The sequence below is a fragment of the Panthera uncia genome, chromosome B4 (genome assembly GCF_023721935.1).
Source record: "Panthera uncia isolate 11264 chromosome B4, Puncia_PCG_1.0, whole genome shotgun sequence".
Classification (NCBI taxonomy): domain Eukaryota; kingdom Metazoa; phylum Chordata; class Mammalia; order Carnivora; family Felidae; genus Panthera; species Panthera uncia.
The window spans coordinates 81,121,486-81,136,314 of record NC_064809.1 but is presented as its reverse complement, the minus strand read 5'-3'; the positions used below and the strand labels follow the sequence as shown (position 1 = coordinate 81,136,314).

Genomic DNA, 14,829 nt, shown 5'->3' with positions numbered 1-14,829 from the left:
AAGGGGCTTAGGAATCATCTGACATATTTTGCAAGTGAGGAAACTGAGGCCCAGGGAGGTTATAAGACAGGCCCAAGCTCCCACGGCCAATTATGGCTTAGAATCCATATCTTCCTGCTCTGGCTGCTCTGGACTCCCTCTGTCTCCATGAAAGAGGGGCTCTGGCAGTTGTGGGGGTCAACAGGGAGCGAGGACAGTGAGTCTCATTCTCTTCATATGCCTCTTATCTGCCCTGCCCAGGAACCACAATGCTGGCTTCAGGGCTGAGGGTGAGGAGTGGGCATGGGATGGGGTCTCTCCCCTCAGGATCCCAGCTCTAGTCTGGAAGCACCTCTCCAGCCCATCCCTCAAGCCCTAGAGACCTCAGAGAGAAGGTCCGAGGTCCAGGTAGAAGATAAGAGGAGGAGCAAAACTGGTTCCCTCAGGACCTTTCTCTAATCTTTTCCTCCTGCTGCTGACCCACTTCCACAGGGGAGACAGAAGGGAATGAGACAGGAGGGGGAAGAGGTGGGAGAGCAGCTGCCCCCCCCCAGACCAGCGACCCAATTAATGGCCTTGCGTGGGGCCAGGCGGCCTGGCCACAAAGACCCCTTTGTCCAGCGGCCTCACACCCCCACTTCCCCCCCACCTAGGAGAGAGAGCTGCCCGAGATGCTAAGACGTTTAGAAGCACTAAGCCTGCCAGGAGGAGCTGGACTGGGGGGCCAGGCCCTGGTTATTTCTTCTCCTCCCCACCTCCACCCAACAGCCCAAATGTGCTGCCTGTCCAGCCCTTCCCCACAAAGGATGGAGATCAGCGGGGCGGTGGGGGGGGGAGGGCGGTAATTTTTTATTCTGGAAAGTCTAGAGAAGAATTTCTCTTTTGGATGTGCGGCAGGAGGACAAGGAGGCCCAACTTCTGTCATATCAGAGAAGGGAGTTCAGACCCTAGGTTCTCCAGGTTCTTTGTTGTTTTTGATGCTAACAAGGTATTCAAAAGGAAGCAAACTTGAACATGTACCATTCGATAAGATGGGATGGGCATGGTAATTCAAGTCAGCCCCTAGGCCTAAGCTCTGCATCCCATCCCAGGAGCTCTAGACAAAAACATGCAAAATTAACCCAAGGAAAGGATAAAAATCTTCCACAAACTCCCTTGCTCCACACTCCCTGCCCTCAGTGAACAGGATCCAGATGTGTCTCTTCCCACAGGCAGATGTTTCTGACATGCGTACAGGCCCAGACGCCACCATCACCCAGGGGCCTGCTCAAGCTCTGGAGACCTTGAGCTCAGTAGAAGGGAGAAGTCACTATTCCCTATTCCCTGCCTCGCACGAATGAGTCTCTGCCTTACCGACGGAATCCTCCCCCACTGCTCACGCATGACCCAGACTCTCCCTGGCCCACAGGGCCTTTGGGGGAAGAATGGCAGGGCTGGCGACCTGAGCTACAGCAGGGAAGGGACCTATCATCCTAACGTTCCCTCCTCGGCCTGGATGACCTCTCATCAAACAGCTTCAGAGCGTCTCAAAGATCTGCATTTCCTGGGGGATGGCTTCTGGGGCATCGGGAGGGAATTAGGTGAACCAGACTCCACATCCCCATCCCCAGCTTCAATCACAGCATCTCTTTTTCCCTGTTCACACTCAGGTTGCATGTAAGAAACCATGTGAAGAAAGGACCCTACTATCTACAACAACAAGGTATGAAAATACTGACCTAGTACAAAGCTCTCATTTTACAGGTGGGATACTGGGATTTGGAGAGAGGTAGTGACTTGGCCAAGCACACACGGCCAAAGAGAAGTGTCCAGGCCAGCACCCATACTGATCCCCACAGGGCTGTTGACCAAGCTCCAAACCCAAAGGCCCACTGATTTGGGCTGCTATCTGGTGGCAAATCTGTGCATGGGAGCAGGACAAGGCCTCATCCCCACTGAAGGTGTGAGGACAGTCCTCAGATGGTGGGCCTCCAGACCCATCACAGGCCTGGCTGAGAACTCACTGCATCCATCTGGGGCAGGAGAAGTGGAAGAGCCCTTACCTCGGCAGTGGGGCCCCTCATCCGAACCATCCACGCAGTCCTGGACTCCGTTGCAGAGGCGGGACATGAGAATACACATCTCGGTGCCCAGGCAATTGTGTTCATTTGGCTGACATCGCTGGGCCTTACTCTGTGGACCTGGGGGCAGATGGGAAGCCTGGCATGAACAAGGTGGCTAGACTGGCTGTCTAGCCACTTGTTCACCAGGAGAGGCGATGAGGACACCAAGACTGGGGTTTCAGATACCCGCATTTCTTAGATCTCAGGAGGTCTCAGGGGCTGGTTAGATTTTCCCACCTAGGGCCCTTTGTCATCATTCCCAAAGGTAGCCACACACCCAGGAGCAGCTGGGCAGAGGGAAGAACTAGGCCTTCAGCAGAGTCCGCTCCCCACATGCCCGATACATACGGACCCCAACACCTCCACACTGTACACTCAAGAGTCGGGCTGAGATTTAGAGGCGAAAGGTTTTGAGGAGCCGAGGAAAGCAGAGTCCATGGCAGAGAGGCTCAAATGTTAAAGAACACTTTCTTCCCAAAGCTCCCTAGGGCACAGAGCCGGGGCTGAAAGCCAGACAAAGTTGCACTGTCCGATACATAGCAACAGCCATATGTGGCTATTGTGCACCTGAAATGCGACTAGTTCAAACTGTAAGTATAAAATACTACACTGGCTTTAAAGACTTAAGTTTTCTTTAATTTAATTTATTTTCTATTTTTTGAGAGAGAGAGAGCATGAGTGGGGGAGATGGGCAGACGGAGAGAGAAAGAATCCTAAGCAGGCTCCATGTTCAGCATGGAGCTCGACACGGGGCTCAATCCCATGACCCAGGGATCGTGACCTGAGCTGAAATGAAGAGTCGGACACTCGGGGCGCCTGGGTGGTTCAGTCGGTTGAGTGGCCGACCTCGGCTCAGGTCACGATCTCGCGGTCCGTGAGTTCGAGCCCCGCGTCGGGCTCTGTGCTGACAGCTTGGAGCCTGGAGCCTGTTTCGGATTCTGTGTCTCCCTCTCTCTGACCCTCCCCCATTCATGCTCTGTCTCTCTCTGTCTCAAAAATAAATAAATGTTAAAAAAAAAAAAATTAAAAAAAAAAAAAGAGTCGGACACTCAACCAACTGAGCCACCCAGGCGCCCCTGGCATTAAAGACTTAATACCAAAAATAAATAAATAAATAAATAAATAAATAAATAAATAAAGGCTTAATACCACATACACAAAAAAGAATGCAAAAGATCTCATTGCTAATATTATATGATTAATATACAGAAATAATAACATTTCAGATACATTGGGTAATATAAAATTAAAATTGACTTCACTTAACTACTCTTACCTCTTTTTTTTTTAATTTTTTTTAATGTTTATTTATTTTTGAGAGAGAGGTAGAGTATGAGTGGGGAGAGGCAGAGAGAGACAGAGACAGAGACAGAGACAGAATCCAAAGCAGGCCCCAGGCTCTGAGCTGTCAGCACAGAGCCCAACGCGGGGCTCGAACTCACAGACTGAGAGATCATGACCTGAGCTGAAGTCGGACACTTAACCAACTGAGCCACCCAGGTGCCCCTACTCTTACCTCTTTTAATGTGGCTACCAGAAAATTTCAAAATTGCATATGTGGCTCACATTATATTTCTGTTGGACGATACCACTCTAGATGCCCAATCCCAGGGCAGCCTGCCTAGTGGACGGATTTGGGAAGCATCAAGGGTTGTGGCCCACTGATGATGTCTCTGGTACTTCCTTTGTTGCCCAGGAAGATGGGCCAGGGCGAGAAGGGTAGAGCTCCTCAGGGAATCCTAAGGAGGCCACGCAGGTTAGGATGCTGGCTGAGCCCATGCGTTAGGAGACAGACCACTGCACCCTGGCTCCCATGCCTGGACAGGGTGTGTGAGAGAGTATCTGTGTGTGAGCCCATCTGTCTACGTATGCCTGGGGAGGAGTACCTGTACACGGATGAAGGAGGTGAGGAGCGAGGAGTGTGGAGTCAGGGTGTGTCTGCACGTGCTGGTCTGTGCTGGTGCTTCTGGCCTCAGTCTGTGCATTTCCATGTCCTTCAGGAGTGAGTCTGGATTTTTACGAGTGTCTGGGGGCGTCTGTCTGAGGTTGGGCTTCTGCATCCCTGTTTGAGAGTGTGGACTCTGTGTTGCTATAAGAATGTGTCTGTGCTGACGTGTGCCCTGGTCTGTGTGCGTGTGTGTGTGTGTGGGGGGTGGTGGTGATGGTGGTGGGGAGGGATGCATCAGGGCCCCCCCTGATGGGTCTGGGAGGGTACATGAGTGCAAACAATGTGGGGATGTGTCTAAGGTGGGGTCTGCATCAAACTGAAGAAAGATCCGGCCCCTCTGCATGGCTACCATCACCCCCACATCAAGCATCAGGGTAAAACAAAGTAGGGCGTAAAGGTGGTATCTGGCAAGAAGAATCTCCAGGCTGAACTCCCCTCACCATAGAAACATTTGAAGACTATCCCCGACTCTACCCCTCGAGGGCAGGGTATAGGGAAAAGACAGAGAGAACTGGTGGTTCCCTTTCTGGCCCTAAAATTACTCCTGACCATTGTGGGTGAGAGTATAGGGAGAGGACAAGGAATAGAGCTGGAGCAGGATAAATCTGGGAGAGAGAACAGGGACAGACCTAGGAATGCAGGGTCTCCTAGACCCTGGCCCCGATTGGCCAAGCAGTGAGAGGCTGAAGGTGGGGACCCCAGGACTCTACCAGCTGCCCAACACTCTGGGGTCCCGCCAGCAAATCCTCCACCCCCCACTGGCAGGGTAAAGGCTGGGTGCGGACCTTTCTCCCAGTTTAAACAGCTGCCTCTGATTACACCACTTACTGGGGCAGGGGAAGGCGGGGGTGGCGGGAAACGCACAGGGGTGGGGCTTCTGGTACAGAGACTGAGTAAGAGCCAGTGGCCTTTGGCCTGGGAACCTGAGGACAGGAAGAGGACCCGGCAAGACCTGGGGGCACTTATTAAGAGTCAGAAGTCTCAGAGGTGGGAAGAAGAGGACTGAGCAAGAAGGGAAGGGAAGCTGGGCTCTCTCCTTCCAGCAAAGCTGTCAGCCCAGACAACAAAGTCTCTGGCAGGCTTGGGGGTACAGCCGCTAAAGGAGCAATCGGATGTGTCATTCTGAGCACATCATGCACCGTGCCGGGCACTTTGAAGAGGGGGAGAGAATAGTTTTAGCTGTGTCATGGACAAACAATCACAGGGCAAGGTCCACACCAGGCTAGAGATCAGTCGTCCTTATCCCAAACTTCCTGAGCCAAAAGGAAAAGGCATTTAGGAGAAGGGATCAGAAAAAGTACTTACAAATCTCAGGGGCCTCATCGGATCCGTCCGGGCAGTCCCTCTCACCATCACACCGCCAGCCTTTGGAGATACAGGTGATCTGGTCTCTGCAGGCAAACTGTTTGGGGCTACAAGTCTTAGGGGCTAGGAGTAAGGAAAGAAAACAATGAAAGGTGGAGGGCAACTCTATGACCTTAAAGTCCCTAGAGCTCCTCCTCCTTCCCCAGCATCAGGCCCATCTGGCCCAGACTCTGAGCTACAGTCCAGGTACCTAGGGTGGCAGGCGGCTGTGGGATACTCCCGGAATACCGTGTACCTGTGGTGGGGGGGGAGGTGAAGGATGCAGGAAACGTATCTTACAGCCTGCTCATCCACCCCAGATGCTGCCTGTCCAGTGTGCCTCTCCAGTTCTCAGGGTCAAAGCCCTTGCTGTTCTGCATTACTCTGGTCAGACACCAGCGGCCCCAGTTTTGTTGACCGAGAGTGACGGTGAAAGATCAGGACTTAAGCCTTTGACATTTTTTCTCTTTATCTTCCTTTCCCTCCCCCTAGAAGCCGAGAGCCACTTTATTTATTTGTTTGTTTATTCATTCATTTATTCATTTATTTATTTATTTATTTATTTTTGAGTGAGCTCTAAGCCCAATGTGGGGCTTGAACTCACGACCCTGAGATCAAGAATCCCACGCTCTTCCAATCAAGCCAGGCACCCTAAGGGGTGTTCTTTTCTAACCTCTTTGCTCAGTCCACCCTCTGTGGCACTCCTGGTCCCTGAAGCCCATCACCCTGCCCATCTCCAACTCCTAACCACCAGGCCCCAGACAGGAAGTGGTGGGGAGTGCCCTCGGCACAGTGATGACTTAGAGACTGTATCAGCAGAAGTATAGGAGGGAAAGGCAAGGCAGGGTAGGGAGCCCTGCCTCCACCTCCATTCTCTAAAGACACGGCTCCCCTTGTTGGTTAAACCTCAAGGAGGGCTTTCAGTAGATGTCGTCTGAGATAAAAGGCACAGAAGACGGCTCAGGATGCCACAACTGAAGAGCCGCAGCAGAAGGGTGACTGGGAGCTGGTTTCAGGCCAGTTAACCTGTGGAGTTACTACATCCAGGACCTCTTTGCCCTGTCCTTCGCCCCCTCTTCACCTTCCTCTGCTCCCACCTAGATTTCTTGCCTCATTCTCCAAGGAGGAATTAAGAATGGTAACACTAACTCTTACTGTGGGCTCACTATGCATGGGAACTGTAGTCAACCCGTTCTTTCCATGTATCATCTCATTTAATCCTCTCCACAATATGACAAAATAGGTAGTGCTACTAATACCATCATTCATAGATGAGGAAGCCAAGCCCCAGAAAAGGTGGGGTCACATAGCAGGCAAGTGACCAAACCAGGACTCAAACCAGTTGAGCCAACGCTAAGCTTTTAGCCAGGGCAGTCCGCATCAGCCTCCCAGCTCCCAAGGAGACATCCTCAGGAGCTTTTCCTTCCAACCCCGTCACCATGTCCTCCATGGGAAGAAAAGTCCCCTGCTCTCCCTCATCCCCACCCAGGGCTGGGTTCCCAGTCTCCCAGCCCATCATCGCCTTTTCCTTGGCCTGTTGTAAATTCCATCTCTATTCAGCTGGCATGCACTGAAGACCAGCCTGGGGTGCCAAGGAGGAGTGAGATGCCCCCTTGGGAGCCCCAGTCCCCCTGGGAAGACAGCTGTACACAACTAACTCAAATGCAGGGCAGAATGAGCTCAAGGCTGAGACAGAGTATAAATAAAGTATGTCAGGGCTCTGAGCAGGAAGGGATAGAGTCTGAGGAGGGCCACACGGAGACGATGTCCTCCCTCCCTAACCCCCATCTCTGGCAGAAGGGACTGCACCCAGGCCCCTGGCCAGGATGAGAGCCGAGTTCAGGAAACACATCAAGGATGGCCTGGCCAGGCTCCCCCACCCGCGGCGTCCCCCTCCCCTACCTCCCACCCTGAGCAGGGAATAAAGGCCCCTTGAGGAGGTGGATAATGCTGAGTTCATTGCCCCACTGGGCCAGCTGTGAGGTCTTCCCGGGGAAACAGCCCGCCAGCCTAGTTAGCATGCCGGAGACCGGTCCTCTTCCCCTGGCCAGCCGAGACTGGCTGGGGGCGGGTAGAAAGGGCTGGAATGGGACTAGAGAGGCAGATGGGCCTTTTGGAGCCCAGAAATGGCCCCCATGCCACCCCCACCCCTTCACATGGACTTAGTCCACGCCCCACTCCTCCTCAAGGCAGAACTCACAGCCCCGTGAGGTCACTGGTTGGCCACTCCAACCTCCCCTCCACTCCGTGTCCCAGCCATGATCCCCCCTCCATTGGCCCTCACTTTGCACCCCCCCCCAGCTGTCCCCACCCCCATTTTTGGCCTGAACTCAGCAGAGGAAACAGCAGCTGGCAAACTCGGAAAGCTGGAATGAGAGAGATTCACAAACCAGATGTGCTCTTGTGGAGGGGGGTAGTGGGGGATGGGGGAAGGAAAGGAAGAGGAGCACTCGGGGCCCCTGTCCCATCGCAGCACCTCTTCAGGGCCGGGGCGGAGGGACCTGGGGGCGCTGCACTGCTCCCAAGGGACCAGACAGCACAAGGATCTTGGAGAGATATGTGACAGCACTTCCTTCCTGTCAGGGATGGTGAAGAAAGCCCCAGGAATCTGGAGTTTGAAGGCTGAAGCCTGTCTTTGATTTCCTTCAGGGGGAGTGGGGAGGAAAGAAACAAATAACCTACTTTGGGGCAGTCTACATAGCCAAGAGAAGCCTCCCTCTGAGGTGGGAGGGAGCTGCAGTGGGGGTGGGGTAGGGCACTTGTAATCTGCTTAGAACTGCCAGCCAACCCCACTCCCCTCAGCTGAGCCTTCTGCATCTGACGCTAGCAGCCACAAAACCCATCTTTGTGGTCCGCTGCTAAGGTGAGGGAACAACATGGCCTAAGTTTGGAAGCAACCACTAGCCTCCTCTGCCTCCCAGCCCTCATGAGAATTGGGGCTTCCTAATGATAGGAGCTAACTAACACTTTTCAACATGGTCACTACTCGTCAGCCACTGACCTGAAACACTTTGTTCATGTTAATTCATTTAGATCCTCAAAACCCTGGGAGGTGGGTACTGTTGCAATCTCCATTGTACGGACGAGGAAACTGAGGCACAGAGTGATGGGTAACTGAACAGGTGGTTTCCTCACTGACCATGAGGATGGAGCCAGATGAAAAAGGATGAAGAAAAGGAACTGGCAGGGAGAATATTTTGGTCCTCTGGCACTAGGAGTGGGGAAAGAGATTATAGGGGGTGGCAGTGACCTTCAGGGCTCCTCAGAGAGGAGGGGGAGGTGGAGGAGGCAGAGAGGGACAAGAACAGAACAGAGAGGGAAGACAGAGGAAGGAGAAGAAGGAGGAGAGGACTGGAGAGGGAGGAGAGTGAGTGAGGTTGCAGCAAGAACGCCGGGACACAGGGGCCGTCTGTTCTCAGCTTTGCCTGGAGATGAATGTGACCGCCATGCTAACTCTGGCCAACACCCCTGCCCTCCCCGCCCCCCTCAAACCCAGGCACCCAGCCCAGCCATGGCCCCCAGGGCCACCAAGCTGGAGCCAGGACAGGAGGTGTAGGCTTGGGTGTGTGTCCAGACACAACACGGACCCCACTGCCCTGCTTGAGCCTTGGCTGTTGTCCTCTGTCCCATTCCGGGACCTTGGGGGGTGGGGTGGGGAAGGAGGGCGAGAGTGCCTGGCTAGAGAAGAGAGGATGACAGGAAAGGACAAACCCTGAGGAAGTCTTCTCCAGAAGAGGAGACCCATCCATTGATCCCCTTGGGAGCTCCCCTTGGGAGCAAGGGAGCTGCGACCTCAGATGGCGTGTCCTAAAGGACCAGGAGACTTGAGGCCAGGAAAGCATGAAGGGGACCCTTGGGGCCCTTTTCAAGAGCAGACACAGCAGAGGGAGAGACAGGCTGTGTTAGCCGGGGGATATTTTCTAAAGGGAACCACGTGAGATACCTAAAGGAACAGAGGAGCTGGGGGTGGCCAGGGGCTGGGGGGCAGAGCCTGCAGGAATCTAAACTTTCAAACATAGGGGGGTGGGGCAGCAGGGCCTCCCAGACCCAAACCGAGAGCTTTTCACTGAATTTTATGTATTTTGGGTGTTACCCGGTGGCTCCTTCCCGCAGCTCAGTGAGGCTCAGACACATTTTTGTCATTCCTGAGTCTGGGACTCTGCTTTTGCGGCCTGGACAGACGTACAGACGGGATGGCTTGGACTGCCAAGGGAGGGGAAGGGTCTCCCCCTCCATCCTGAGTCAATATTGACTCAGCAGGACATTAGCCTGACCAGTGACCTCCCCACCATCTTTTCCTTTCCCCACAAGCAAAATTCAACCCCTCAAATCCCCCCAGAGGTCATCATATCTCTCACCAGGCCTTTATAAGGCCTTTATAAGCCTACCCCCCAACACACACGCATGGTTTATGCTCAGCAGAAGGAGAAGGTCTAAGCTCCTGACCCGTTCCCCACACCTTTCTCCAGTTCTCAGGTCATGAGGAAGTTCTGAGAGAAGTCTAACCTCCCCCTTTCCTTCTGAAATATCTCCTTTCCCCTATTACTCAGCCCATAAAGGTATCAAGTTCCCTTCCTCCAGAAACATTCTCTCCAAAATCCATTCCTAAAAGTAGTGGAGGGGGAAAAAGAGAGAGAAATTTGGAGGAAAGTGAAGGGCGAACTGCAGAACTGGACATTCCGACTCTGACCTGGGAGGGGAAGAATAATTCCAAAATGGCGAGGTGGGAAAGAGAGCATGTGGGAAAGCCCAGGAGAGATGCTCACTCCCACGGAGTTTTGAGATGCCCATCCCAGGCCTGGATGGAAGTGGATGGAGACCAGGTAGAGACAAATCAAGCAATGGAGACTAAAAAAGATAGACAGAGAATGCCACAAAGGGTGGGCAACCAGACAGAGATGAGCCAGGAGGATGAGAGACAAAGGTTTGGAGAGGCCAAGAGAGCACATACCAATGACAGCAGACAGAGGAAAAATAGACAGGAAGGGGTCTCAGCCCAGAGGCTGCCAAGATAATGGCACAGTTGTCTTAGGATGAACCCAAAAAACAACAAGCCTCCGAGACTCAGAGTAGGGTGCGGGCAACATATATCCTGACTTATGGAGACAGAGTGCCTGCTGTAGCAGTGTCTGTCCCAAGGAATACCCAGAACAAGGGTTATTGCCTCCCACAGAATAGGGAGTTAGGGGAAGAAGACTGGAGCTCTTCAACCAGAGAAGCCAAGGCCTCGGAGAGACTCTCATCTCCCCTGAGGGAGCAAGAGGGACAAACACCTCTCCCCCACCACTATCCCTCACCTCTTTCCTGGGGAGTTTTTACACTAGTGCCTGGGGCCACTGCACCGGAAGCACTCCAAAGCCAACTGCTTCCTTCTCCAAACAATGCAGGATCCTGCTAACTGGGCTGAAATCTGGGACTGAACACAGTGGGGTGGGACTAAGTTCTCCAAATGCTCACAGGGGCACCCAGCTCCACCAGGTCAAGGACCCTTTCATGGCCCCAATCAGCTGCACCCAGATTCCCCAAGGGCGGTGAGCCCTCCATACAGAGCCAGAAGGCTTGAATCCTGGAGAGTACACAGAGTGGGGGGATCCTGACAAGAGACTACTGAGGGGCAATATGCCCTAGGCTCAGGGTTCTGATGTGCAAAGGCAGAGACCGCAGCAGGAGGAAAGAAAGTTTGACTTGAGTAAAGAGGGGTTCCTTAAAGCATGGAGTCTTGAGGAGTTGGGCGGATTTGGACAGGATCTGGCTCTAGCCAGGACCCCAACTGACATCCTTAAGAGGTTCAGTGACAGTGGAGAGGTTGGAGGTAAACAAAAAAACCAAAAACCAAAAACCAAAACAAACAACAACATATATATATGGGGGGGGGGGGAGGAGAGAAAATGGAGGAAGGGGGAGCAAGATTGGAAGAAAAGAAGAAGCCTCAAACATCAAAATATTCCTCCAATCTCCAAATCGTTGTGCTAAACATCCCTGCTTTGAAAGACCAGGGGAAGGGGAGATGTTCAAGGATGGGGGTCTGACTGGGGAAAAAAGGAGTTTGGAAGTTTCTCTCAGAGAGCCAGGAGGCAAACACCTCAGCCTCATAACTCACTTCAACTGCCCAGCTTGTCTGATAACTGGTAATACAACTGGCTCAAGGGTGTGTGTGGAGAGGGGTGTGGAAAGAGGGAGGCAGTCAGCCTTCCCTGAGCCATAACTGCCTGGGGCTGCCCTCCCCACTACAAGGTGTTCCTAAGCTCAGCAGGGTCCTCAATGACCCTTTTTCCCATTCCCCACCTCATCCATTTCCTCATCCTCCCTGATAGCAAGTACACTCAATTCTGTTTACTAGTGGGGGTGACATGGCTCCCCAAAGAGAAGGGGACACTGGGGTGAGTTCAGGTGGAGCAGACGAGGCAGAAGAGGTGGGGAAGACTCCTAGGGCTGCTCCCCTAGAGGGAAAGCAGCAAGGCCTGCGATAGCAGCAGAAAGAAAGTTTAGACACAAAGTTAGGTATCTGGGGTCAAAAGGTTTCCTTCTTTGGAGAAAGAAGTCAGTGGGCCCAAGGCATGAGGGCAGGGGTAGAGATAAGAGAATCCTCTGGGCTGCCCTGGATAGCACCGGCCCTACAGGTCTGTACAATACCCCTTTCCCCCCCTTCAGAGTGGGGTAGAACTGATGATTCATATTTCCATTCCCAAGGTAAGAGTAGTAGAGTGTGTCTGGGGAAGGGTCTTCTTCCTGGGACTTTGGATACAGTTTGGTTTGAGCTGGATTACAGATGTGGGCTTGGTGGAAATTTTAAGAAAGGGCAGGGAGACAGTTAAGGAGAACATGTCCAATCTCTCCCACTTCCACTCACCAGCAACTGACCTGTAGTGTGGCAAATAGAACCACCTTGGAAGTCTGGGGGTGAAGCAATCTGGTGCTATTCTTGAATGGGATGGGGACTTTTCTGCTCTCCGAAGAGGCCCCTCTTGCTTCTTCCTAACTCCATCCTCCCATGATGTGAGGGTCTCTCTTTTTCTCTTAAAAATTTTTTTTTCTATTCCCCCTAGAAGTCATGTGCCCAAACCTCTCTGCCTTAGTTTCCCCTCCCACCTCACAGGGTTGAGAAAAAGAGGAAAGAACATGTATAACAAGGAAGTCATGGGCTAGGGCTGCCTGTGAGGACTGGTCGAGAGAGAATATTCAAGAGAAAGCCTCTTTTCTCCTCTTGGGCAGATAACTGAGGTAGTGGCAGGGAAGGGAACAGACAGTCAACATAACTGGGAGCCACTGAAAATACTGTCTTTTGGGGGCACAGTTACTTCCCGACTCCCTAACCTCTCTTCTCTAACTGAAGCAAGCTGGGGGGAAGGGAGGAGAGGGAGAGACAATCTGGTTTCAGAGAAAAACTTTCCCAATCCTAACCTGGCAAAATTTAGAAGATGGAGGAGGGGTGCATGATGGTACTGGGTCCAGGTTTTTCCCTGGTTGGATGGACCAAAATGACGGGAAGGGATGAGATCCCACCCTCCTCAAATAGGGGCCCAGCCCAGCCCAACCCCATGATCCTAGCTCAAAGCTTGGGCAAGACTTGAACCAGTGACTCACAAGCAAGAGAAAAATAGCTGACATAGAGAGGGGAGAGGGGACACCCCATTTCCCCAAAAAGACTCTGTTCTAGCCCAAGCCTAACTGTAATATACAAAGTGTGTGTGTATGGGGCAAAGGTGGAGAGAAATAAACACATTTCCTAAAGGAGCAGAGAATTGGGGGGTAGGGGCATAGCCATAACCCCCATCCAACCTCCAACTCTCCTTCCTGTCCAAACTGTGATCAAGCCAGAAGTCAGGGAGAAAGCAGCTTTTTTCCTCCCTCCCACCTCAGCATTCCAGGCCATTCTCCAGTCCCCTTCCCCAATGATGACATCTGACGTTTTTCATCTCAAAGCTCCCAGGAATTAAGAAGGAAAATTCAAAGTCACATAGCATCGCTGCCCCCCCCACCCCCACCCAGCCCTATCCAGGCTACTGACAGAGGCCCTGAGAGGGGGAAGTGCCCGCTTAGGAACCCAGGCGGGTAGCCCGCTGGATCCTGGACCCAGGCCTCCAAGCTTGGACTCCCCAGGCCCAGATTCCACACCCAAGCAGGGGGCCTTCCCTGTGGCCTTCCCTCTTCCCACCCACAGCCTTACCGGGCCTGCCTGCCCTCTGCCCAGCGGGGCAACCCTGACCCAGCTCCCCCTTCCAGATTCAGAGGCCACTGCAAAAGCCCCCCCACCCTTTTGCAGCCGTACATCGCAAATCCGGATTCCTTCACATTTCAGATGGGGGTGGGGGGGGGGTGGAGGATGTAGGGGAGGCAGAGGCCCTCCCCAACCAGAGACAGGAGGAGAAGGCCTCTGGATCCCAGGATCAGAAAAAAGGGGAGCCCTTTTCTCTCTTCCCAGGCCTCTGGTCTTTGTTTGGGCTGGGGGGTCCCGGAAGCATCATTTGCCCTGGGCCCCCATCCTCCAAATCGGACCCCCATCCCCGCCCCCAGTCGGGCCGCTGCTGTGTCAGCTGGACTGGGATAACAAAAGGCACCCCCTCCCGCGTCTCCCTTCCCCATCTGAGCGCAGGAGTGGGGGCTGGGGAGTGGGTGTCCCCAGGGGTCCAAGGGGGCCGCGGAATCTCACTCACCGTCGATAGCGGCCGCGACGAGAGCTGAGAGCAGGGGCAGCAACAGCAGCAGCGGCGGGGTCAGCATGGTGTGGGCTGATGCAAGCAGCAGCCCCCTCCCCTCTGGTCCTGCTACTTCTTGCCGTCGCCCCCCCCCAATTGGGGGGTCCCCCTTTTCCTCCTTCTCCCCTCCTCCTCCTCTATTCTTATCCTATCCTTAAGCAAAGAGCATCAGGGGCGTGGGTGAAGAGGTAGAGTTCAGAGCCCCTTGGGGAGGGCCTGCTGTCGGGGGTGCGCCCGCCCCCTCCTCCCAAATCCAAACCCTTCACCCCCTGCTTTTCTCTTCTCCCCTCTTTCCCCCTCCCAGAGAGAAGCTCACAACCCCATCTCCGAGCCGCCTCCGGCTGCAAAAATGCACAATTGGGAGGAGGCGGGGTAGGGGGTGGGGGGCGTGGACCGGGTGGGGGAGCGTTTGGAAGGGGCCTGATGGAGCTCTGGGGGCTCCCCCGGTTTCCGCCTCCTCAGTGCACGGGCCTGGAGCTCGCACCACTCTTCCCCGGACTGAGGTGCCGCGACGGGGGGGCGAGGGGGGGGAGAGGGAGGGGACCGGCAAAGGAGGGAGGGAGAGAAGGGGCGGGGAAAGAAAGGGGGGGGGGAGAAAGAGCTACGCGGCAATCCTGTGAGTGCGCATGCGCGGATTTGGCGCGCTGCCCTGGGGAGGGGGAGTCAACGCAGCGACAGGATTTGGGTCTGGTCAGCGGTCCTAGAGTGAAGGTCTCCGGACACCCGCTAGCCAGTTTGGGGCCTGGAGCGTCCTCCCCCC

General features: G+C 54.0%; 1 protein-coding gene across 2 annotated transcripts in view; it reads right to left on the bottom strand.

The window, feature by feature from the left end:
- Window positions 1-14,593, bottom strand: part of LRP1 (LDL receptor related protein 1) — an 82,511-nt gene extending 67,918 nt beyond the window's left edge. For both annotated transcript variants that reach the window (XM_049625760.1, XM_049625761.1), the window contains exons 1-3: window positions 14,028-14,593; window positions 5,335-5,457; window positions 2,022-2,159 (exon numbers count right to left, since the gene is read on the bottom strand). In XM_049625760.1, coding sequence (XP_049481717.1) covers window positions 2,022-2,159; window positions 5,335-5,457; window positions 14,028-14,094 — 328 coding nt within the window. In that variant the 5' untranslated portion in view covers window positions 14,095-14,593. The remainder of the gene's footprint in view (window positions 1-2,021; window positions 2,160-5,334; window positions 5,458-14,027) is intronic.
- Between the last annotated feature and the right edge of the window lie 236 nt (window positions 14,594-14,829).